This window comes from Petromyzon marinus, chromosome 4, assembly GCF_048934315.1.
Source record: "Petromyzon marinus isolate PM22_M1 ecotype Great Lakes invasive population chromosome 4, UKy_Petmar_22M1.pri1.0, whole genome shotgun sequence".
NCBI lineage: Eukaryota > Metazoa > Chordata > Hyperoartia > Petromyzontiformes > Petromyzontidae > Petromyzon > Petromyzon marinus.
In genome coordinates this window covers 13,252,419-13,278,451 of record NC_133670.1, presented here as the reverse complement: position 1 = coordinate 13,278,451, position 26,033 = coordinate 13,252,419, and the positions used below count along the sequence as shown (strand labels likewise).

The window sequence follows — 26,033 nt, the reverse complement described above, 5'->3', positions numbered from 1 at the left end:
TTAGAATTCGCAGCGCGACGAAGGGAGTGTGCAATATCAGGCAAGTGGATAGGTACATGCCATCATAATGTAATGTTTAATTGGTGCGAATGCTCCCAATTCTTCATTACGTCTACAACAAGGAGCCCTATGAATTTACAAATGCTCTGCCAAATGCTGGCCATGTAAATGAAGGTCACCTTGAAAGGAAGTGCTATTATACGGAGGGAAGGTTTTACAGAGTAGCTCGCCATCCCACTTCAAGGGGAGATTAATCACGCTTTAGGTAGAGGGCACTCATTTGCGCTGCTAAGCGGTGTCTCTAACGGCAGCTGACTGGACCAGTTTGGAGAGCAGCCTTTCCCACGTTGAACTCATGGAGACAAATCACTGTCGGTGGAAGCCAACAAAGCACAGCAAGTAAAACAAAAAATAGGATAAACTCCAGTCAAGAGTCAGGCCCTTTAGACTGCAGCGACTACTCATTATGGTTTGCTGAAAACATTAAGTAAAACATAAACTTTAAACGTGAAGCTAAAAAGTATTTGATTGCAGAACATAAAATAATGGTGTAAAACTAATTTCTAGTCGTTAGAATGTGAAAAAGTAACCATACATTTTTTGTATCTGTCATCTGTGACCGCTTCTCAATTCAGATGGGGTGTCTGCCACTTAATTAACACATTGCTCTAGTTCCACACTATGATAGCTTTAAAAATAACCGCATTACTTGGGCTACATTTTATAAATAGTTTTATCTGCCTACAGAATTTGAAAGAAACTGATTAGCCAGCAACATGACATGGAATCATTTCATCCGATGTAATAAAGTCATACGTACACTGGCGGAGCCAGTGGGTGGGGTGGCACGTGCCCCCCCAATGATCCAATCGAAATCCCTAATTTCGATCAGATCATTGGGGTTTATTAGTAATCAATCGGCATTTTGCGACCCCCACTGCCACTGTGTAGCATATTATGTGCCAGGGACTCTATGAGATGATAGGACAATAGTCTGAGTCCATAATTGGCAATAAGTAACGGCAAAGCAGTTATAAGTGACTCAAAATTGTGCGCAGTTGCGTATACAGTACACGACTTCCCTGAAGGCATTCACCTTCAGCGAGCGCGATGCCGATCACACAACGCGGTTCGAATTCGACTTTCGATCGATGGCTGCGCCATCGCCGCACATGCGTCGAATAAAGAGCAAGGGACAATTTCTTACTTACTAACAACTCCTCTATAATTTTTCATTGCTGGAGGGGTTGCCCCCCCTACCTGAAAATCCTGGCTCCGCCATTGCATACGTACACACAAATGTAATTAAAATGCTCCTAAAATTTCAAACTCGCAAATGTTTTATACACATTTTTTTAGTTACCATTATTTTAAAGGCTATCGTTCGAAAATAAGTGGAGAAAAACACCACACCAGACTGCTATTAACAGAACATCTGCAACCAAATTTAGATGGAAAAATATGCACTTTGCATTTATGAATGCTTTTCCAAGAATAACAGCAGCCAAAGTGTATATCTGTAGCCTAATAATAACTTCCCACAAGGCTTGAGCGCCGTGTGAATTAGCACCGAGGCGTTCTATGCCTCTATTCCTAACGTCCACACCGCAGCCAACACATTCCTATCTGATAAAACAGGTCATTCCAATCACAAATAAATACCAGATAAACATATTTGTTTTAACAGTACTTTGTGATATTTTCACTTTTTAATCGAAAGCTTATATTGCATTGCTTAATATCCTGAATGCAAGTTGAATGAATCATCAAGATCTTTTTTTTTCCCGTTGATAGGGAAAAAAATCCTGTTTACATTTCTGCAGTGAATTCAACATTTTCACCAATATTTGTTTACAGGATTAGGTCACATTGCCCGAGTGAGCGCTGGACTATCTCTGAGAAAACCAAAACAGCACGACATGTCTCGGTGCGTCTTGAGCCTTCCCGTCGTGATGGCTCCCGTTCCACGCACCCCCTGACCGCGTGCCCCCTGACCTGCAGCTTGGAGCGCACCGTCACCACCAGCTTGAGCCAGACCGGGAACCGCGGCAGCATCTTGGCAAGGAAGGAGGTGATGGTGTCTCCATAGTCGGGCTTGTGGAACTCTGCTTCGTTCAGGCCGTCGATCAGGATTATGAAGTTTTCCTCCGGGATTCTCCTCTCTGTAATCACCAGCGGGCATAGTCATGACACGTGAGTGCCCGAGTATCACCGAGCTCCCCCGTCGCTTCCTGTCCACCCCCGTTCACTTTGTCCTGAGGCGGCGTTAAGGAGGGAAGAGAGCCAAGTAAAACACGGCTACAAAATCGTTTCTCACATTCACATGTGTGATTAATCGCTCCAGGCACCTTACATAAAATGGAGACGTAGCAAATTAAATGTTCGTTGTTTGTTTAAATTAATTGCATCCCGATCAAATGACAGAAACCTTGGTTGTGGGCCTTGGTGCCTCGCGATTCACCGTGATGCTCCACGATAGATCACGTGTCTTTCATAAACGAATCAAAATTACATTTGAACGTCTCTTGAGTGTTACTCACTCTTCTCCTCAGCTATCTGCGGAGCTGCAAAATGACCTAAGAAACTACGCCAACACCTCTCGGGGGAAATCAACAAGCAACAGAATCAGGGGACACCGGTTTAAGGCCTCTTTAGCATCGTTCACTTGCACCCAGGGCTTTGGGCATCTCATCTGGAAAAGTAAAAAAATGTGATTTGTACCTCAACTTATGGATATGGCTTTATTTACCAATTAAATATTAATTGGCATTATTAATCATGGTTGCTGTTTTATTTAATTCATTACATTATGACATCGTTAAAATTCTCATTGGTGTATTTCATTATTATTCAATGGCATTTTTTTACGACTAAAAACAACTCGACAGTAAAATGATTTGACTGCAGACTATGAATGTATAACAAAGTTTGTGGCTTAATCGATGAAAAAAATCATTCATAAAATAACAACAATCATTCTAAGTAATGATTGTCTGGTAGTGGAAATATTATTTTGAGTTTAATGTTTATGAACACAATACTCTACTGTACTCTTGAATACCTCTGCAATTCTATACAACCATCGAAGGATCACCGAGCGGAATATTTGCTTTAAAAGAACCCACGAAGCAACACATATAAACGTTCAGCATATTTTCCTTCTCCCTGCCTTGGGCCAAGAGGTATGCCAGGGGGTGAGGGGGGTCAGCATTGGTGTCAAGGATGGCGTCGGGCCTTTATCACCAACTTTTACCATAACAACCTCGAATCACCACGAGACATCCCCCCCCTAACCCTGTCACGGGCTGCTAGGCAACGGTCCTATAACGCTAACCCGTAAAAGCACCGCGGAAGCCACACGCAGCCTGCAGCCTGAAGAAGAATTATCTCTCGCACACTGGCTTGGAATACTAAGTACAGAATTAAGTCTCGCAGCCGGGCTTTTCAGAGCCAGGACAACAAACCGGAAGTGTCCTCGCATAAATTATGCAAATCCACATTAAGCATTTGCACGTGGCAGCTCAGTGAGATTAGTGTGTGATTAGAGCAGAACAACAAATTATCACGGGCGTTCTAATTCTGTATTGTGGAAGGGCAGGAGTCCTGACTATGATCCAGATTGGTACTTGTACAGGGAGAAAGCCCATTTCAGCTAAACAAAAATTCTGCCTTTCTCCATAAAACATCATCTTGGCAGTTTTGGAGCCCCAAACCCATCACATGTCTAAGCCACACAGAATACGGGACCTCCCAGGGTGGCGATGTCCCAACTGTTATTTCCCGTTCCCGGGCTGACGACCACGCGCGCTTGCCGGGTGCAGGAGGGGTTAAGTCAAGGGGCACGACCTCTGCGCAGCGTGGAGAGCGGCTCGAGGATGCCGCGGCGGAAGGCGGCGGCCGGGTCCTGCACGCACGAGCGCAGGCTGAGCACGGGCAGCGCGTGCGGCTCCCGCATGAGCAGTTCGCGGTACGCGGGCAGCTGCGGTGAGCGGCACAATAGCGCCGCCGTGCTGTGTACAAACTCGGGCACCAGGCAGGTGTAGGCGTTGTCAGCCTGGCAGTAGTGGTAGGACACCACCTTTGAGAGACACATCACGCAAAACACCAGCGGACAACTTTATAAACAGGGCGGCTCCAGGCAATTAACACACCGGGCGAGTTTCTTAAATCTCCGCCACCTCTATCCACGCAGGGGTATAAATGGGTACACCACAGTTAGTCTTTCGGGAGATTACATGAGGTGGGATGAAGTCTGGGCTACTCCCACATCTTCCAAGACATCTAGCCATCGTGGATGGGTAGGACAAATAACCTCTAAAGGTGGTTCTCTGGCTCTCGCTCTAGTGGAGGACCTTCTGCCAACAGGGTCGTGGACAAGAAACCTCAGGGCTGCACCTTTATTTGTTTGAAGCTCGTGACACGGCGGTTAGCGCACTTTGTTTTGAACCCAGTCACTTAAGTTGGATTCCTGACCGTGGCTAAAATCAGCTGCAAGTGCTATCTGAACCGATAGTAGGCACCCTTCTTGCATCCACCCGCAATAACAAGCGTGGTGAAGTACGGCCAACAACCAACTTCCATGACTGACACTGCATAAGGCGAATTTTAGGAATTGAATCCAGAAACGGGTTGAGAAAAGGGCTGTAAAACACTTATGTATTAACTTTCGGTAGTGCATAGTAACCTTCCCCAAGCTCCGAGTGAATGTAAGCTAAAAAACGAATCTAACTTGATGAGCCTGAGACAGTACATGACCATAGTTGCTTTCCCACAGTGTGGTACAATGTTTTTAAATATGGAGGGTTGACCCCTGCTCAGAAATTGAAGTCATTAATATCTGACTGCCAGACAAGCACTAATGCCATGGCCCTACACAGCCGGACAGAAAGCGTTATAAATCTTGCTGTGAGACAATTACAAATTAGAGAAATCGATTGACATGCTCATCACAAGCATAAACAAACTGGCACGCACTGAGCAAAGTTCAACCTGTGAAGGCTGGCAATTAAAAAAAGTCTTGATCAAGATAGCTCTACGCTTGTATTCTTATAGTCGATAAGGTGACAAATATTTTTAACAATATCCGCACAAAACATGATCGGAGGCCAAGGCTGCTTTTTTAACACAGAAACCCAAGAGCCCACGAAGTAAGCACACATCATCTATTCCAACACCAGCTAATTATCATTGCCGGTGTATAAACAGACTTGCTTCAAGGCTTCTCTCTGTACGTGAATACTCCATCACTATTGTTGCTGTGCATGGGCCAAAATTATTATCAGACTGGACACCTGTTATTGTTGGATTTCATCCAGTTGGTGCATCTTTGTTCTGCATCAATACAAATTAGATCATATGCATTTTTACATTCTACCCTTTACCCACCAAAGCAACACTGAGTCACTGCTCTTTATAAGGAGGATTCTGCCGAGGAAATTTGACCAATTCCTAACGTCCACATGTGGAAGAAAATCTGAGTGCGCACAGAAAACATACATACGTCAGCGGAGAACAGTCAAGCTGCACACTCTATTTGCTTTCCTGCTTAAATACAACAGCAACATGTTTAATAATAGGGTTTTTCCCCTTTTTTCTGGCAACAAAACTGAAACCTTTTGACAAGGATTCATGTCTGCATTAACCACAATACCTGCAGTCAAAATGCAAACAAAAAACATACTATGATAATATATGCATTGTCCTTGAAACTGATTGGTCCACACCAAGGGACGGCTTTCTTTTCAGTTTCAAGGACAATGCATATATTATCATAGTATGTTTTTTGTTTGCATTTTGACTGCAGGTATTGATTGTGGTTAATGCAGACATGAATCCTTGTAAAAAGGTTTCAGTTTTGTTGCCAGAAAAAAGGGGAAAACCCTATTATTACATTTTGGTACTGGCAAAGGAGGTCTACTGAAGCAACATGTTTGCCAAGCAAGCACACATTGTAGCCTCCTGCGTGATCCACCAACGCTTCCAAGTCGCTGTTAATGGGTGTGTTCGTTACCACCACCACCACCACCACACTGCAATGCATCCAGATTGTGTTCCAACCTTGGGCGGCAGGCATTAAATCCTTAAGAAAACTTTAGCGAAACCTTTAACCGTTCAATCCCAAAAGCCTTGAGTTGAATAAGTGATGGAAGTAGTTGGCTGTTCGGGTGCGAGGGGGTTACCCGCGCGGCCAGACGAGTCACAGCTCCCTCGCGCAGCCTCCGTAGCTCGGGGGTGCTTGGGCAGCTGCCCGTGCTGACCAGGCTGGCGCTGCTGCTGTGAGGGCTGGGCTGTGGCGTGTAGGTGAGGGACAGCTCCTGCAGGGAGTCGGCACCTGCTCGCAGACACCAGCGCAAGCGGAGCAAGCTGGAGATGAGCGCCAAGCTACTGGCGGGGCCCTTAACCTGTCCCCGGGGTTATTATCCAAAAATCTGCAGTGCTCGCTACAATGCGCGTGTTGCTCAACAGTTTGTCACTATTGATGGACGCGATTTTAATAAAGGGACCTTACATTTTTGCTGTTTCATTTGTATTCCCATTAAAAAAAAAGGTGTATCCACTCCATTAGCCTGAAGGGAATATCAACTTATATTTTGCATATCATTTACATGCCTTCAGTAATCGATTCTGAGATGCATGATTTGATGTGCATATTATTAACATAACAATCACCTTTGAGCAATGAATTAATGAATCATCTCATACCTACCTGCTTCAATTTTGTCAATATTATGGAAAGAAATGTGGCTTTTCTGCAACATATTTTTTCATTATGCTTGAATTCGATATTTGAAAACAAATGTAGACAACTTTAGCCAGTGTAAGAAATATAGTGAGCACCAACACCCATCTATTCTGAGCTTGTAGCATAACCCCCCAGCAAATATATTACATTTCTTTTAATTCGATGTTGTGTTTTTGCACTCTCAAAAATTACAAAGTATTAAATAGAGGAACTTTACAATCTTGCAAGGGTGGGCTTTGTAAGAAAATTAAACTGCCACTACAACAATATATCACATGAATGCTCAACAGGATCAGCTTCTATATCCACTTTTGGTCCTCCAAGCTTATTATCAAGAAAAACAAAATAGCATTAAACACCTATTGCAGAAGCAAAAACCTTTGGAAAACGGCAAACAATATCGTAACATTTTGCACGTACAATCCAAAAGACAGCTTTATGGCCAGATTTGCAGCAGTGGCTCTGGTTTGAAGGGACTGGCATCTCCAACTCGACTTTCCCAGTTTCAGACGACACGTGCAGGCGATTTATTGATAAATGCAAGGCGGAAGCAACATATTTATATGAAAACAACAAAGCTTCAGAGCTGGGTCCTAGCCAGACCGGCTCTTTTGCAGGAAACTGCATGGATTTCATCCTCCCATCCTGTGGAGGAAGCTCAGATGTCGCCACTTCCTCTGCAACCTATTATTCAAATGAAGCACCTGCACACATTGCCAAGACAAAGGCAGAGTCGCAAATCGCCACTGCTGCCTGGGCAGGCGCTGCGGGGTTTGGCCCACACTCACCCCTGGGGGCTGGGTTGGAACTGCTCGACACGATCTGCCTCATGCGGTTGCCATGCGAGCTGAGCGCCACCAACCGCGACACCAGTGCCGTCTTTCCGAAGCCGATGTCCCCGGCCACCATGGCACCGCGGCTACGCTGCGAGTCGGCGCTGCACAGTGCCACCTCGACCTCGTGAAAGAGCCAGTCCCGACCCACGAACACGGAGTCAGCCGTGATGCTGGGCACCTCGAAGAGCAGGGGCTTTAGGACAGCCTCCGGTGGTTGGAACGGGTAGAAGCGAGCTGTAGGGACGGGGAAAACACGGCAATGAACTCCGAACCCGACAACCACACGGACCCAATTCTGAGACCCCAACACAGTGAGGTGTGGAAAGGCAGAGATGCACACGGTGCACAAATAGCTTATGGAGTGACTGTCTTTCAAATGTAATACAGCAGGTATTTATTCTTGTTGACAGGAAAGGTTGCAGGTAATACAATTCAGGGACTGTGTTTGCTGAGGCAGAAAACGCTTACAACTTCAGCACTTATAAATGCAGCCTGGTTACTCAAAGGTTTATTTTCATTTACAAGACAGTGCTCATTAATGACAAAAGTGGTGGCGCATTTGCCGACTGGGCCACAAGGAAATAGTACTGTACATCGTTTGTCATTTGAGCATCGGGAAAATGTTTTGTTTGTGAGACAGTTTACCCTACTAGAGGCAATTCTCACAGCTGTATGCCCATGTCAACACCACACAACACACTGCCTGGTGATAATGTGTAGCACATAGGCTCATAGGTCACGTGAGCCCTCGTCGAATGATGCTAATCGTAGGGAAGTCAGCTCGAAGAGAAACTGGGTGGTGAGAAGGCAGGGTGATGACTCATAGGATTAGTGATCAAGTAATTGAGGACAAATAATCAGGGGGGATTTTTTTTTTTCAAGAGTTAGCTCCTCTGAACATTTAGGAACAAACATGAATGAGGACAGAAGACCAGAAAACGAGGTTAAGACCAGATTGGCCACGGCAACAAAAATGTTAGAAAAAACTAAGAAGGATATGGGCAGATATTCTTTCGGTCTTTCTGTAAAGTCCTGCAGTCACGAACGCTTTAAGTCAAGATATGGGCAGACTAAAATAGATCTTCTTTAGACAAGGGTAATATTAATCTTGAGCATTACATGGCTGTGATTCATCTACACTACACAACTGACACCAGGAAGATAATCTAGGCTTTTGAGATGTAGTGCTTCCAAAGACTGCCTCAAATTCCATACACTGCCCATTGTAAAATAAGTAAATTCGTGCGGAGATGACTAAAAAAGATCAGGGTACAAGAGGCACTGCTGGCAAAAGCAAAGAGGAGGAAGCTGCAATGATTTGACAACACGATCCTTCAAGGCGCAATCTGGAAGGATAAAGAAAAGTCAGTCAAGGAGCAGCTGTATGATGAATACAGAGGCTTGGACAGGCAGTCAGGCATCAGATGTTGTGCAGTTCACACAAGACCACCAGAGAGTTGATGGTCAAAGCAATACCAGCACCCCAAAAACCCACACGAATAAAGGAATGATGATGATGTTCATGAAGATTGAGATGATGATAACGATGATGATGACGATAACAATGATGTTCATGATGATGAGCTGGTAAGAGGGTGACGGTAGGGGGAGGAGGGCTCTTCTGGACCATGCCATCACCTCGCAGCTCCTGCTGAAGCCGACCGGCGGCTGCCTGCTGCCGCGGCATGCGGATGGAGGTGCGGAGCGGAGTGCAGCGCTGCTCGTCCAAGTAGGAGAGGTCCTCCAGCTTGGCCGAGCTCGTGGCTACATGAGTCAAAGTGGTGCAGCGGCAGCGAAGGCAGCAGGCGAAGAAGACACAATAAAACACAGTTAGAGTAGCACACAAGAAGACACAATAAAACACAGTTAGAGTAGCACACTTAAAATACTAGATTAAAACAATAATAAAGGTTGCAGGTGAATGCATTAAAATGTAAAAATGACAATGAATAGTGCTACAAAAAAAACAACCGGCAATGCATGTGGGGTTTAAACAAATACGTATTTTACCCAGCATGTAATAACACCACTTTCTTATTTAAAATACACTCCAATTATCGCATTTTAACTACAAAGTACAGGCCCTCCATAATTAGCAATAAAGTATCCCCACACCCATTAGATTGCTCTATAAATTCCATAAAATTACACAATTAAAGAAAAATGCCCTCCTACACAACAAGCTTCTCTGCTCCACCACCTTAATGCTCAATTAATTAAATCCTATAAATATCGAGAGAGAGATGTCTACTGCGCCCGTCGCCACTCTGAACTAATTTCCCAAAAGCAGTCCTTAGAAAATCATATTTACGATTAAGCATAAATTACATAGGGCTGACTTAGCTATATAAAGAAGCATTATTATTAAGGAAACCCATAAATACAGTACTAAAAGCACCGCCCCTGCTGCGCTGTGAGGCAGGCAGAGGATGTGAGCTGAGCACTGCAGCAGTGTACAGAGCATCAGGGTGAATGCCATGACTGATAAAACATGTCTGGCATTGAAAAGCTCCATGCTGTCCTCTGTCAAGCACGGCATGAATGTTGATATGGCTATCACATGGGGTTAAAACACATGGAGCATGGCATACGTGCACAAAGCGAGAGCCTCGGAGTGAAGGGATCCAGACTGGCACACATGTCCTTAATGGGCAACTATGCATTTAAGCAGTGAGTGCAGCCCTTTCATCTTTTTCATGCTTAGCATGGCTTGTTGCATTGTAAGGACAGGGTTGTGTTGGCTTTATTAAAATGGAATGTTACTGGATACCTGTTAAAAAGGAGCTTATCAGATTCCTCCAGTTTAAATAAAGCTTCTGATTTACTGTGAATATGTAGGCCATTGATGAGGGGGTACTTCATCCGGCAGCGGATAGATCATGGCTGATGGCTGATGACTTGGGCCATTGACATTTCTAAACTGAACATTATTATTTAAGGTGTCTGTGGTCAGAGGTGCCGGAGGAGGCAGTGTTAATCTACAGTGACAGTCCTGAGCTGGTGGAGGAAACTCCATATTGCTATGGGAGGAGCCAGTCTTTCCATTAGACAACTGGGGTTGATGGCACAGCACATGGCATAACCTCACCATGTGGTATTCACTTAACTATTCTGGATTTTACGTTGATGACTTGATAATGAATGAATGACTGACTGATCATGATGACATTATTTTTAACCATACCTCGAGCTTAATTCTGAGCACCAAGATAGTGTATCATAGCTGTTTAAGGAAAGTTTTTGAACGAACTACATTTCAACCAAAGCGTCAACTATCTAGGTTTTATATTTTATGTGGACTATTATATTATCATAAGGCCATGCTGCAAATATACTGTGTTGGGGCAGAATTTAACAAGAAGTCAATAAAGTGGTGAGGTACATGAGGCTGCAGGGGACAATGCATTCACATTTTCAGGCTGCAATGCTCAACATGCCTAACGATCATGAAATTAGGTCCATTGCATCATAATGTGAGATTCAATTATATATCTATTTCAGTTCACAAATGGGGCAGCCTGCATGGGTTTAAGGGGAACTGGTGAAACCCCACCTAAACGGCTACTTCCAGTGAAATACAAAGCACTTCATTTTGCCTCCAGTCCTCAAAAAGGTACACAGCCAGTCGGCGTACATTCACCACTCTACACGACTACGCATTAACGCACAGCAACGACCTACAAAAGGCTCTTTCTTTGCACACAATCCCTACGTCAGCTTGGGAAAGATATTTTTTCCCCTCTCTCTCGGGGCTTTTTTTTTCACGGAGGAATTTAGAAAAAAAGCAAAGTGTTTAGCAAAGCACCTGCAGTAAGACCCACATTGCAACAGCCCAGGGGAAGGAAGGACTGAAGCAGTACATAGGCAGCATGGGCATCTTTTGTATCCCCACCAATTCTCATGAGAGAAAAAAATAACTGGGATAAAGTCCAGCTAGGGGGGCTAGCACTGCATGCAAATAAATACAGATTTAACCAGTTATCTATTTATTTATATTTGGCAGCTATCCGATGTAAACCCATCAGGGACATCTGTCACATTATAAAGTATTACCCGAGGAACCAAAAGCAGATTCGCAAAAAAAGTGTCTGCAACATAAACCTTGAACTGGGCAGCTGCAAGGTCTTAAAAAGCAAACGCTCGAAGAGTGACTGACGGACAGGCGTGGTTTCAAGGAAGGCCGTTGTTTGCTCGACGCTCCTGAGGGAGACCGTCAGCCATGGCGCACGTATACGAGACCTCGGAGGCTGCCATTCACACCCAAGGTTTGCTTGTAATGCGGCACCCGCAGCTGTGCTTGGGGCAATCACAGATTACTAATAGATGTGCTCTTAGTGGCACTCACAATAGGTGGGAGAATGAGGAGAGACAACCAAACGATTGGTAATTGTTACCAGAGGTTCCTATTCCCTGTTCAGAGGCCCTGGCATCCAGTGGGAGTAAATGTTTAGCGTGCGTGTACGATTGCATGCACTGCGTCTGTGTGTGAATGTGCAATACAGTGCTGCGTTATCATAAATAGCACACATCAATAACAATATTTAAACACTTTTTTTTTTAATCCACTGCAAGATGAAGAACTGCCCTGTGCCATGTCGGCCATGGGGATTGTTTGGCTATACTTCACCACACTGGGGCTGTGAAGGATGGCGAAGGGGACACCGTTGTCATAATGATGTCGTTTCAATTATTATTATCTACCAATGGTTATCCTTTCGCAGACTGGTCTCCCCCATCAACATTAAGATTCCCATCCACTAGATAAGGACTGCCGAGAAAGTATTCATAAAACTCTTTAATAGCTACAAACGGGGGACATTTTATTTAAATGAGAGAACACAAAATAAAAATGCCAAATTAAGTTAAGTTATAAACCACATTTTTTAAAGCTCTCATTGGGCACAGAAGCCGCTGGCCACAAGAAAGGGATGACTGTTCGATTCTGGTTGCAAATCACCTGCTAAAATTCCAAATGAAAAGGCCACAAACGTGCCGACAGCCAGTGACTTTATAAACCTGCTAAGATAATGGGTGTCTCATCGCTGCTACTCTGCGGCACATTACCCGCTGTACACGTTCTACAGCTCTGACCCTTCAATGACCCGGTATTTTTGTCGCTTATTCAGGCACACAGTGCTTCTTCGCACATCATCCAAGCACGAATCCGCCCTTTTACCAACACTTGTGCCGAGACAAGCACATGTAATTGCAGTTTAGTTATGGGGCTCCTTTCTGCCTTTCGCACCAACTGAGCCACGGGACACTCACTGGTATGATTTTCACACTAGGAGAACCTTAATCAGATGTCAATTGTGCATTGGAGAGTGCAAAAACCAAACCACTGCTTGGCAAACTGTAGTCAGTTGGGTATATTAATCAATGTATGCTGTATATAGCACCCAAATTAAAGCCAAAGTATAATTCACTGTAATCGCCCATAAAGTGATTGATGTATTGACAAAACTGCTCCAAAGTAGAATGTCAGCAATGGCCCTAGATACATGACGTAATAACATGGAAAAACTATCAGAAGAAGAGGAATTGTTTGAAAAAATTTAATAAACATTTAAAAAATTACATTTAAATTATCTTAACTGAAACTGACTGAATCTACCATTCATGTATATATATTTTCGCAAGCTTAATTAATACATTCATAATAAAGGTTTTTGGGTTAGATCGCATTATTTATAAATGTGCCGTAACCCTCCACCACCCGTCACGGCCAATCAACAAAAAAGTGTCACGTTGACAAAAGATCACTACTTTAGCCCACCGTGTGTTGAAGAGTGAATCCACAACATTTACAGTTTGAGTACGACGTTTCGCTGGTAATAACATCCAGCATCATCGGGCAATTCGCCAGCATGGTGAAGCCCTCACTTGCTCCCGGTCTTAAAGAGCAGCAGGGTGACGTCATCATTTAACTCATTCAGGTGCAGTGATTTGAGGCGGAGGGGGGGGAGGGTATTGTAATTATATAATAGATTAGTAATCAGTCATTGGTTATGATTAGTAATGAGTTGTAGATTAGTAATTAGTTGTAATGTGTGTTATTGTGACAGAAGGTGTATATCGGATTATTTGTTTATGTGGCAAATGCTATATTGGACAGACGGGATGTAACATCAGCATAAGACTAAAAGAACACCAAAGAAATATTAAATTATCTCAAACATAACTGTCGGCAGTGGCAGAACATGCTTGTCAACAAGGACACTCAATTGAGTTTGATAACGTTGAAGTGTTGTGTAAAACTAATTATTACTGGTAAATACTAATTAGAGAGTCCATTGAAATTGACAGAAATAGAAATAACTTTAATCGCTCTGACAGCTACAGGCTTAGTGCGGCTTGGAAGTGTATTATTAAGTACATATTACAATTCCTTATAGGGGAAACACATACTAATTAACGGATTACTAACGTAGCATATAATCACAATAACACACATTACAACTAATTACTAATCTACAACTCATTACTACTCACAACCATTGACTGATTACCAATCGATTATATAATTACAATACCCCCCCCTCAAATCACTGCACCTGAATGAGTTAAATGATTACGTCACCTTGCTGCTCTATTTAAGACCGGGAGCAAGTGAGGGCTTTACCACTCTGGCGAATTGCCCGATGATGCTGGATGTAATTACCAGCGAAACGTCGTACTCAAACTGTAAATGTTGTGGATTCACTCTTCAACACACCGGTGGGCTAAAGTAATGAACTATTTGTCTTTTGTCAACGTGACACTTTTTTGCTGATTGGCCATGTCGGGTGGTGGAGGGTTACGACACATTTATAAATAACGCGATCTAACCCAAAAACCTTTATTATGAATAATATTGGTCGCGAAAGCCTACGTGTAAAACTTAATTAATACAGTGAGGGGAAAAAAGTATTTGATCCCCTGCTGGTTCTGTACGTTTGCCCACTGTCAAAGAAATGATCAGTCTATAATTTAATGGTAGGTTTATTTGAACAGTGAGAGACAGAATAACAACAACAAAATCCAGAAAAACGCATGTAATTTTTTTATAAATTGATTTGCATTTTAATGAGGGAAATAAGTATTTGACCCCTCTGCAAAACATGACTTAGTACTTGGTGGCAAAACCTTTGTTGGCAATCACAGAGGTCAGACTTTTTTTGTAGTTGGCCACCAAGTTTGCACACATCTCAGGAAGGAATTTTGTCCTACTCCTCTTTGCAGATCTTCTCCAAGTCATTAAGGTTTCGAGGCTGACGTTTGGCAACTCGAACCTTCAGCTCCCTCCACAGATTTTCTATGGGATTAAGGTCAGGAGACTGGCTAGGCCACTCCAGGACCTTAATGTGCTTCTTCTTGAGCCACTCCTTTGTTGCCTTGGCCGTGTGTTTTGGGTCATTGTCATGCTGGAATACCCATCCACGACCCATTTTCAATGCCCTGGCTGAGGGAAGGAGGTTCTCACCCAAGATTTGACAGTACATGGCCCCGTCCATCGTCCCTTTGATGCGGTGAAGTTGTCCTGTCCCCTTAGCAGAAAAACACCCCCAAAGCATAATGTTTCCACCTCCATGTTTGACGGTGGGGATGGTGTTCTTGGGGTCATAGGCAGCATTCCTCCTCCTCCAAACACGGCGAGTTGAGTTGATGCCAAAGAGCTCCATTTTGGTCTCATCTGACCACAACACTTTCACCCAGTTGTCCTCTGAATCATTGAGATGTTCACTGGCAAACTTCAGACGGGCATGTATATGTGCTTTCTTGAGCAGGGGGACCTTGCGGGCGCTGCAGGATTTCAGTCCTTTACGGCGTAGTGTGTTACCAATTGTTTTCTTGGTGACTATGGTCCCAGCTGCCTTGACATCATTGACAAGATCCTCCCGTGTAGTTCTGGGCTGATTCCTCACCGTTCTCATGATCATTGCAACTCCACGAGGTGAGATCTTGCATGGAGCCCCAGGCCGAGGGAGATTGACAGTTCTTTTGTGTTTCTTCCATTTGTGAATAATCGCACCAACTGTTGTCACCTTCTCACCAAGCTGCTTGGCAATGGTCTTGTAGCCCATTCCAGCCTTGTGTAGGTCTACAATCTTGTCCCTGACATCCTTGGAGAGCTCTTTGGTCTTGGCCATGGTGAAGAGTTTGGAATCTGATTGATTGCTTCTGTGGACAGGTGTATTTTATATAGGTAACAAGCTGAGATTAGGAGTACTCTTAAAGGGAGTGCTCCTAATCTCAGCTTGTCACCTGTATAAAAGACACCTGGGAGCCAGAAATCTTTCTGATTGAGAGGGAGTCAAATACTTATTTCCCTCATTAAAATGCAAATGAATTTATACATTTTTGACATGCGTTTTTCTGGATTTTGTTGTTGTTATTCTGTCTCTCACTGATCAAATAAAGCTACCATTAAAATCATAGACTGATCATTTATTTGTCAGTGCGGAAACGTACAAAATCAGCAGGGGATCAAATACTTTTTTCCCTCACTGTAATAATAAAACCACCTCCCATTCTGCAATCAAAATTTTGCCTCCGTGACTCAACACTCTTCAAGGTGAACCTGAACGGTATCGAATTTGCACGAGATTATTTGCAATCACGGCCAGGGTGAGCACGAGCCACACAGAGCCCCATTATGCAGCTGCTCGGAGCCTCGGACCTACTACGGCTATAGCCTTACATGAAACGGAAAACACGCCGCACCATTCCCTGTTAAATGGCACAAAGAAGCTTTTGAGACGAGGGCACGGCTTCACCTCAAGCAAACCCTGACTGCCACCGATTACGCACTCTCATTGCCCTGGCTCCTAACATTCCACACAGCAAAGCCGGCCCCGGCATGGGCAGATGAAATAGGGGGCATGACTGCTAAAGCTGTTGCAGATTTTCTAAGTCCTTATATTATATAAATCACATCTATCATCGTAATCGAGGCCGGTATGAGCCACAGAGATGGGTTCAACGTGGAGCAGCTTTCTTCCATGCTTTGCTTTGTGTCTGCCCATTCAAGGTCACAACGCCGCAGGAACCGCTATGCTGTCGTAATAATAAATGATCGGGCACTTTTGATACTTTCGGAAACCCCATTTTTGATGCAGGAATGCACTTATCTCAGAATGTTGCAGTTATTATACTTTAATACCGTCCTTTATACATCTGGTAGAGCCTTACTGAGGTCTGAAGACTTTTTTTCAGAAGGGTCCTGCTTGGGTTGTTTGACCAGGTCCTTAAGGATTTTTAATTCAAGAAAAATTATTGAATGACATAAGGAGGGAGTTGGTCCTGAATGACGTTATAATTTATTTAAAACGACTATTATTATTTTGCCAGGTAAGGTACATTGAGCGATGTAGCTCTTTTTCAGAAGTGCCCTGGCCACAAATGATAGCTCAACAAAGTGGCTTATCATGTGGAAATGTACAGCAGCCAAACATGTGGAGGGCAAAACTCGGGGACCTGGAGAAAAATCCTTGCGACGACGAGGAGAAAATTTAAACTACAAATCTACAGGCGTCAAGGGTCGGGATCAAACCAACGACCTCCTTCATTCCAGGCGAGGTAGTTAACATCTCGCCACTGTGGCGCATAGTACTCGCATATTTATTAATGAATGTGCACAGACCACACCTCTTGCCTTCAATTTTGTTGAAAAAAAAAGCTCATCTGAATGAAGGGTGCAGGATTTTTAGGCCACTTCAGGTGCACGTGGCTAAATACCAGCCAAGCCTCCTCACCGCTGGTCCCGTGCCTGCTAACCAGCAGGGAACGGGGAATAAAAATGCTCCACTGCGCCACATTAGGGCTGCCTGTTTCAGTATCAAGCATGGAAATTGCACATTTACCAGTGGTTCACTTCGCTTTAGATAGTTTCACAATACCAGGTGGTTAGCATAAGTTGTGTGGGTACCAGACACGGTTACCATTACTCGTTTTGTTGCTTGGTTGCATATTTGTGCAAAATATGCACTGAATGTCCTCTACTTTCGTTGGCCTCAGCTAACCCCTGGAAACGCTGTTAAGCGTGCAGGCTATCTTGATGTAACAAAAAAAACTGCTGCTATCCAGTCACGGAAAAATCGCCTACTGATTAAAATCCAGCCGTCACGATGAGGTCAGCAGTATGAAGATGAAATGGTCTCAACTGCATTTGTCAACTTGGGTCTCTGTTTTGTGAAAGGGTCAGTGGAGCAAAATGCTAAAATGTGCCGCACTTTGAGTGCACATTGTCTCCCTAGGAAACACGAAGGAACTCTCAAACAATGCATTAGCTGCCCAGTTTTCCTTTAAATACAACATATAAAGGCAGGAAACACTTTAAAAGGGAGTAGATGTTTAGAAGTTATTTCCACATTTGACATGAGATATTAACCGCTAAATCCTGCTAGTGTTGTACAAATGCTGTTTGAATACTTAAGATTAATACGCATTACATTAATCTGGAAATGGCTACATTGTTTATATAACGCCAAATTAGCTTGATGCGGTGGCGACTGTAAAAAAAATCCACTGAAATTAACTGACTGATCAATTTCGTCTTAAATAACACACCGCAAATATATTGATTAATGCGGTCAAAACAGTTCACTACCGTTGTTCAGCAGAACTCCATTTACAGTCTGTGCTCCTCACAGCCTTACACTGCCGTCAAAACTTCACAATCACTTGGCAAAGCCATTCGTGGCCTGTCCCTCTTAAATTTCTAAATACCATCACTCAAGCCAGGTTGGTGCAAAATCCTATATCCACGAGTAATGGAAATTATTAACATGAGTTATGCACTGACCCAAGAAAGATAACTTATTTATGGAAAGTTTCCTTGCTGCATGTGGATATGCTTGTGGGTAAAAGCTAAGCAACGAAACACATCTGTCACTGAATACCAAGCTGTGTTGGGGTTGGTATGGCTGGAATGCAAGCCCTTTGACCCACAGAGCCTTAAAGATAGTAAAGCCAGAATACCTTACAATTTCCCATTGAGAACCATGTGCCATCATTTTTCTCAGACAAGCAACCATAGAAGTACATAACATGCCAATTAACAGAGACCTACAGTGGTGCAGTATGCACACACCTCTCACAAATCTCTCACATTACACAACATACTGTGTCAAACTAAACAAAAATGTGTACTTGCCTTACAAAAGCGTGGGGATAGCAAGGCTCTACTGAACATAGACGGCACAAGACATGTCTGCATATGAAAATGTTCTGAGTATTTAACAAATGTAATTCAGTTCTGGTTTGTTCATCACACAATTGAGACAATGCTAGCCCGAGTGTAATCCTCTGAGTCATAATTAAATTGCTTATCTCAGCATTTTTAACTTCCACAATGAACAGAGCACTGAATGAATAGGCGAGCAACTAAGTCCATAAACAAACAAGGGCACGAATAACACACTGGTTTCCTGTTATTAACCATGTTATGACCAGGCAAAATTTTAATTTTTTTGTGACAATAAAGACAATTCAGCAGTATATGTAAAGGAAAAAAGTCAAACTGGCTATCTATTCACACTCGCATGGTCTGGAGCTCATTCCATTCCTGTTGATGACCCGGAGCCAGCAGTGGCATTTCAACATTATTTTAGGGTCAGTCTCTCTATACGATAACTACCGTTGACTTTCTCAAGTGGTGCTCATTTTATTGACCTCTGGATAATGATGGGTGTAATCGAGCCATGACATGAACTCACAACCTTATAATGGTGAGTTGGGCTCTCCAACAATACTACTTGGCCAGATAAACTGTTAACATTATTAGTATTCTTTTGTATTTTTTAGGCCTCTTCATGCCATATCAGTCATTGTTTTTGTTTCACCATACTTCACCATGCTGGTAAAGGCACATGAGTGAAGTGTGGGGAGAGCAGAAGACCAGTTGGAGCACCACTCTCCAATGATGTTAGGAAACGAAATGGCTAGTCGTGTTCACACCGCAGTGAGCTAACAATTTTACCACCCAGTACCACCATTGTAAAGTCATTAAAGCAAAAAGAACATCACAAAAAGGGATTCTGCCTTTAACACTGGAATACATTTTGTCGCTGGTTGCGCCAGAGATGGACAGATAAAGAAATAATTAAGCAAGCACCTGCCACCGAGTTGGGCCTGGGCATCATGTGGGCAGACACGGCCTCCTGCATAGGCAGCTGGGTGGCTCCGGCCGCCCCCTCCAACGTGCGACTCAGACTTTGGCTGCACACAGATGGCCTGGTCCCAGCGGCACCGGTCGGCTCTCCCTGTGGCCCGGCCTGGCCTGGGTGGTGCCAGGGACTCGTGCCCGTGCTCCCTCCATCGCCACCTTCCCCACTTTCCTCCTTACTCCGCTCCAGGCTGCAGCCACTCCGTTCCACATTTTCTGAGGAGCTCGTTATTGTGGCTGAAAAGAAGAAGAGCAAAATAAATAAATATATCCTTCAATCACTGTTTTTATGTTTTTTTTTGGTTCCACGTGTTTGGTGTCTTTGTTTGATGCCAAATACAAACATGGGCACAAAATGGTTTGGTGTTAAAGGATCACCTGATATTCAAATGTTACCATTCTTTTAAGATGCCTGAGCATTTAGGTTAGCATACTTGATCACCACAAAAAATGCAGACTATGTGCATTTTTTAAAAGGGTGTAATTTTACCCAAGGAGGCATTCAAAATGGCTGAATACAGAAACATACGAGTAAAACTCATCACTATACACACGAGTGACATTTTTAATACTTTCATGAAGCTCGCTGGAAATAAAGTGATGATGTTGCCTCGTACAAACAGGAATTATAGCATTTGGGGTTACTCACTCAGACATTACATTTACCACCTCTGCAGTGCATTAAAAACTTAAAATCGCGTACTTTGTCCATGCAACTCAATAGGAACTGTGAGATGGCTGCAGTCCGCTCGTGATGCCTATAGGTGGTTTTATATGTGAACAATTCCTGCGTGCCTTCTTGCATATAAAGTGCTTCATTTTGTACCACACGCACGTGTGTGGGACAGCCAGTGTCTTTTTCATGTTAGATAAAAATCATACTGTGCAATGCAGTTTTATGTCCAGCATGTTATTCGTAAAATGGCATGGCAACTGTGTGTAAATAAACGGTACTATATCATTAATCACTCCCTTTTGCAATCCATTTACAAGATGAAATTGTACAACGAATGTTCCAAAATGCTGAACGTTTAATGACACGCTCACAATTATCACAGGAAAATCCAATCTTCCCTTCTGTTAAAACCTTCATTGCCATGATATACAGTACTGACATAAAGAGACAGGCATGTAACTGAATGGTACCACAGATCCTTTATCCTTGATAAAATCACTGGTAAAATTGCACTACTTCAGACCTCGTAAGATTAAAGAAATAGTTTAGTCTCATTTTCTATATTTAAGTGATTTGCCTATAATTTGCACTCTTATTGTGCGTGTTAGTATTTTTTGTTGTAACGTTCTGACCTGCCTCTACTGGACATCTGTGAAAAAGAGCTTTATAGCTCATCAGATTCCTCCGGTATAAATAACATTTCTGATTCTGATTCACATTTGCCTGCAAAGCTGGCAGTATTCAACAAAGGACCCTGGTGACACAAAATTCTGACCAGACAATCCATTATCCTATTGAAAACCCCTAAAATAAATAACAATACCTGCCCCCCCCCCCCCCCATTTACTTTGGCTGTACCCAAAATGACAATGTAGACTTGACAACGGAGCAGCAATATCACCACTGACTGTTCTAAAATGAAGATATCCCATCATACGCGGGTTACTTGCAATAACCAACCTGTCAGTCAGTCAGGCGACACATCACCCTACTCCTTTTAAGGGTGCTGCTGATATCAAATATCAATCATCATTTTAGTTGCCGTATCAGCATTCCATTATCGTGAATTTATACAGGAAACAAAATTGCATTCGGGAATCGGTACACAATTCCGGCAATGAGTAAGATATAAGAGGCTTTATCGGGAGTTTTCATCCCTTATGATTGATGGGCTATCAGTTGAAATGTCATTTTCTTTTTCTTGCCTCAAATCACTTTCATTACATCGGTCTTAGCTCAAATATCAATCATCTCTACCTAAGCATCGACTCTAGTATTGCTTTTTTTAAACATTTAGAACTACTGTCGTGTTATATTGCATTTATTTTGTGTACAGTAATTGCCCAGCTGCATTGCATATGTTTAAACAGTGCTGTAAGACCTGCACACTAGGGTACCTAACCGCTGCAATGTCAGTGGCAGGATATAACTAAAGGAAGGCGCGTACTAACACAATTATACTTGCTACGTTGTACCACAATTTCGTCAAAGTCGTTATTATGGTGGCAAACAGGGTTGTAGACAATTGCCAGTCAACCTCATCAAAACGGCGCCAATAAGTGAGAGCATATTCTTCACAAGGTCTTAATTGCGATGTTAAGTCACTGTTGTACACTTTCACAAAAACAATTCACAAATATATACACACGCACATTGTGAAGCCAAATTGAAAAATGCACAGCTCAATATGATTTCCAATCAGAACTCTTTTTAAAGGCGGCCCCAAATGCTTTTAAATTTATTGGCGAATAAAAAGGCAGACGAGCAGACCCCGTCTCAAAAGGAAATTTTATTTAGTGCAGGCTACCATTCATTAAACTCGCCGGTAGCAGGCTGGCCAGAAAGCCCATATTTTTATTCCCACTTCGACCTGCTCCTGCATCAATGGAGCACTTGTGATCATTTCTGTGACATTTAGAGAGCTGTGTCGCCGACCTCAGCATTACGCTGAAAGCCCCCGTGTCCGGAACACGAGTCTGCAGTGGTCATTATTCTCTAGGTGGTGCTCACTGAGCACGATGATATTTTTTTTGGAAGCCCTCTCTGACAACCCGAAGATGTGAGACTGTGTAAAGACAACGTTATTATTAACCTTCATCTACTTGTGAATAAACCATCTAATTGTGTGAACGGTATTACCACGTTCATAAATAAAATGGAATGTATTAATGAAATATGTATACTGGGATGTACGAGGCACCAGTCCCCTTTTACAATTTGTTAACCTAAAATTATAAAGCACGTGATGGGCATTTTTTGGCACAACTCAATTAAATAATCAAATATTTTAATGAGGTGTGAGCCCATTAAGGCTAAATGTTTCTTGTGCAATCGATTGCTCCGAGAGACTCATCCTGTCCATGTGGCCCTCATTCACTCTTGGGCGATAAGAGACAACGGCAGCGGTAGAATAACGAGCGCAGTGGCACGTCGACGTTAGCGAGCCGGTGAACACGGACGGCGCCGCCGCCGCTCACCGATAATGCCGCTGTCCTTGCTCTCCAGGGTGGAGCTGGCGCTGCCCACGCTGCTGTAGGGGCTGCCCTTGCTGGGCGGCGTTGGCTTGGAGCCCCCCGCGGGCCCTCCGTGCAGCGTGGAACAGGGGCTGCCCGTCCCGGGGGAAGGGGATCCGCTCGTCAGGGTGGAACACGGGCTGATGCCACTGACTGCCGATGGCTACGCGAGCGGCGGGCGGGGGGGGGGGGTTGGCGAAGAAGCACAGTGGGGGCCAACGTGGTCAAATAACCTCAGCCATCCACTCACCACACCGGTCGCCACCCTATACACTATCGCTGCCGCACCTGAACATGCACTTTGTTTTCACGGTTCCTTGCAAGCTGAACACTTTCAACACAAAACTGTCCGGCCAGTTGGAAGAGTAGGCCAAATACCTTATAAAGTGGCTCTCCACAGCTCCTTCCAGTGGAGGCCCTTCTACCAAAAATGGCATGTTTGAGCAAAGCAATTGCAGGGATGCACCTTTACCTATCTTATGGCTCAAGGTGGCTGCCAAAGCTGGTCTGGACTAATGTTAAAGAATCCTCCACTCAGTAGCCATGTGTCATGGAAATTAAAAGATTACAATGAACCAGAACTTGAAACACAGTAAGTAGATCACTTTAGGCTGAGATGTTCAAGTGCAGAGATTTAAACGTGTTTATCCAAAGCTGACTTAGTCATACCAAACACTGAAATTGTTCGATAATTTACAATAATGCATACCTTTGCGATGTGATAATACTTTACAAACATGTTTCCATACACTTCTTGTTGATGGCCTACCAATGCTGTGTCAGTTGTGGGTGTATATATCACCATATTTCACCATACTGGACAATGCGCGTTGGTGAAGCAAGGGGGCCAGGACCAATCAAGCTATCACTTGCCACTGCTGTAGTGAGGAATTTTACTCGGGCAGCTCACCATGAGATGCAGCACAGGGCTCTAACCACTGCGCTACTGATCCCCTGTGATGCATATTATTGTCATGCATATTTGCTAAATAGGTCAGTATGATTTAAAGCTTTCGTGACTGCAAGGATTCATCTTCTTTGGTTCTTTCGGTAAAGTCACGTAGAATGAGAATAAAATAAAGGCCGCTTGTGTTGTGGCCGAAACGTCGTGAGAATTTTATTGTGTTATTTTATTTTATCAATTGATTATTTTATTCTCATTCTACGTGACTTTACCGAAAGAACCAAAGAAGATAGGTCAGTATGTATAGAATACACTCTACCATGTAACACGAGGATTAATGTGCATTTAGATGGGTTTTGTTAGACTTTTGGTGAATTGATTATTTCTCAAAAAAATGGATGAACACACACAATCATGAAGTAATTAGAACAATCCGATTCAAACCAGTCCATAACTTTTAAAATCTCACGTGGTATTTTGAAAAAAATATTGGAAACCTGTTTTTGTGTGATTGGTCCTTTCATCATAAAGTATATTTAGAGACTCAGATATAGATTGGAAGGGAATCAAAGCTCTCTGCTGCTCCACAGGTTGAAAAGGCTTCACACTCCATTATCTATAGAGTGTATGAGCCCCAGCCACCAGCAGTGGTGGGCGACTTGGCTGCACGAGCACCAGGCCCTTATTTCAAAACACTTCGATCCTTTTGCTCAGTACCCAGCACGGCATACAAGGCGTAAGGGAAATGCTGCCCTCATAACATGGCGAGGACATCCCTCATCGCAACTGACAAGAGCGTCAGTCGCACGAGGAGTGAGGTGGGCAGAATACACGTTCAGATAACCGAACATTTCTACGCCCACCGCCAGTCTCAGGACACATCGGTTCAAGTCCGCTGTGTCGTGGGCAAGGATTCCGGCAAAACAGTGCTGGCATTCGTGTCTACCGCCGCCAACAGAGCAGATTGGGATCTCTGCTCAGCCATGCGCTTCACCTCCATTCAGCATGAGCAATTACAGTCATTACGATATTTATTGCTATGTTTGTTTCTTTTCTGACAGGGATAGGTAAAATCTGATGCACAAAACAAATTTTGGCATAAAATAATTTAATTACAATTCCAGTGGTCCTTCAAGAGGAATCCATCGTCAATTACATTGATACAATTTCTTTTCATTTTACTTCTGAAAAGAAAGTATTCACTGTGAAAGGCGTAAGCAATTTATAAAATTATGTAATTTACAAAGGAACAATCTAATAGCATTAATAATAAGTATGAATATAATTGCTTGGGGAGGGAAAATAGTACTCCCATGAAGAAACAAAAACAGAACTCCCTTGAAGCAACTTTGAAACATCATTAACAAGAGCAGATGCTAAAGTCAACATAAGCCCATGTAGACAAATACAACCATGTTGGTATAGATCAAGTTTGATCCCTGTTGCCGTGAGAATATCTCTGCATTAGCCAAAGCCTTCATGAGTTAGTGATTACAACAGTAGATAATAAACAGCCGCAACTCCACATTGTACTGAGAAACATTATTTTGCAGGAAAATAAAATGCATAACAGCATAAGCTAGGACTTGCAAGTAAAAATGAAAACCAACAAACCTTTCTTTAGTGCGCGATTCGTCTTCCGCTCAACAAAAAATCGGAACCCGGACACCTTGTCTGGTGGAAACGTCGTTCCCCAAGCAGACCAATTATACAATTTTCTGCGGACGATGAGAAACGCATCCCCCCTGTAGCGCCGAGCAGAAAGGGCGCTCGCACTGGACGCGCAACAGGCTGCACAACAGGGGGGGGCTGGCTCGTGTGGGTGGCTTGGCGGCGAGCTCTGAAGATTAGGAGCGCTTATCACTGGCGGCGCGTGAGAAGGGGCGTTTGTATGTTACGGCGAGGTGCGAGCCGTTTATACCATTGTGCATTATGCTCCTTGTTTGTTTACGCTTTAAACGTGGGCAGCCGTTGTGGTTTTATGAGCTCCTCGTGGAAGACGCCAGCACCGACTGACTCTGGGGCCATTGTGGATTGTCTCGTGATGTTTCCACACATGACTGAATAAAAATCTAACAGCAAACCTAGAAACCATTTGAACAGCAGTTGTCACGCCGTGTTATGCTAAGGCAAAACGGTCAGATTCAGAATAATATCTTTCAAAAGTAACATTTTATTGCATTATTTAAACCACATTCCTGTAAAATTTCGATTTAA

General features: G+C 43.5%; 1 protein-coding gene across 6 annotated transcripts in view; it reads right to left on the bottom strand.

The window, feature by feature from the left end:
- Nucleotides 1-26,033, bottom strand: part of LOC116938675 (protein TANC1-like) — a 119,074-nt gene that overhangs the window by 39,969 nt on the left and 53,072 nt on the right. For all 6 annotated transcript variants that reach the window (XM_032946137.2, XM_032946138.2, XM_032946139.2 and 3 more), the window contains 7 exons: nucleotides 22,877-23,075; nucleotides 19,673-19,960; nucleotides 9,217-9,342; nucleotides 7,531-7,812; nucleotides 6,180-6,331; nucleotides 3,847-4,078; nucleotides 1,996-2,162 (listed from right to left, as the gene is read on the bottom strand). In XM_032946137.2, coding sequence (XP_032802028.2) covers nucleotides 1,996-2,162; nucleotides 3,847-4,078; nucleotides 6,180-6,331; nucleotides 7,531-7,812; nucleotides 9,217-9,342; nucleotides 19,673-19,960; nucleotides 22,877-23,075 — 1,446 coding nt within the window. The remainder of the gene's footprint in view (nucleotides 1-1,995; nucleotides 2,163-3,846; nucleotides 4,079-6,179; nucleotides 6,332-7,530; nucleotides 7,813-9,216; nucleotides 9,343-19,672; nucleotides 19,961-22,876; nucleotides 23,076-26,033) is intronic.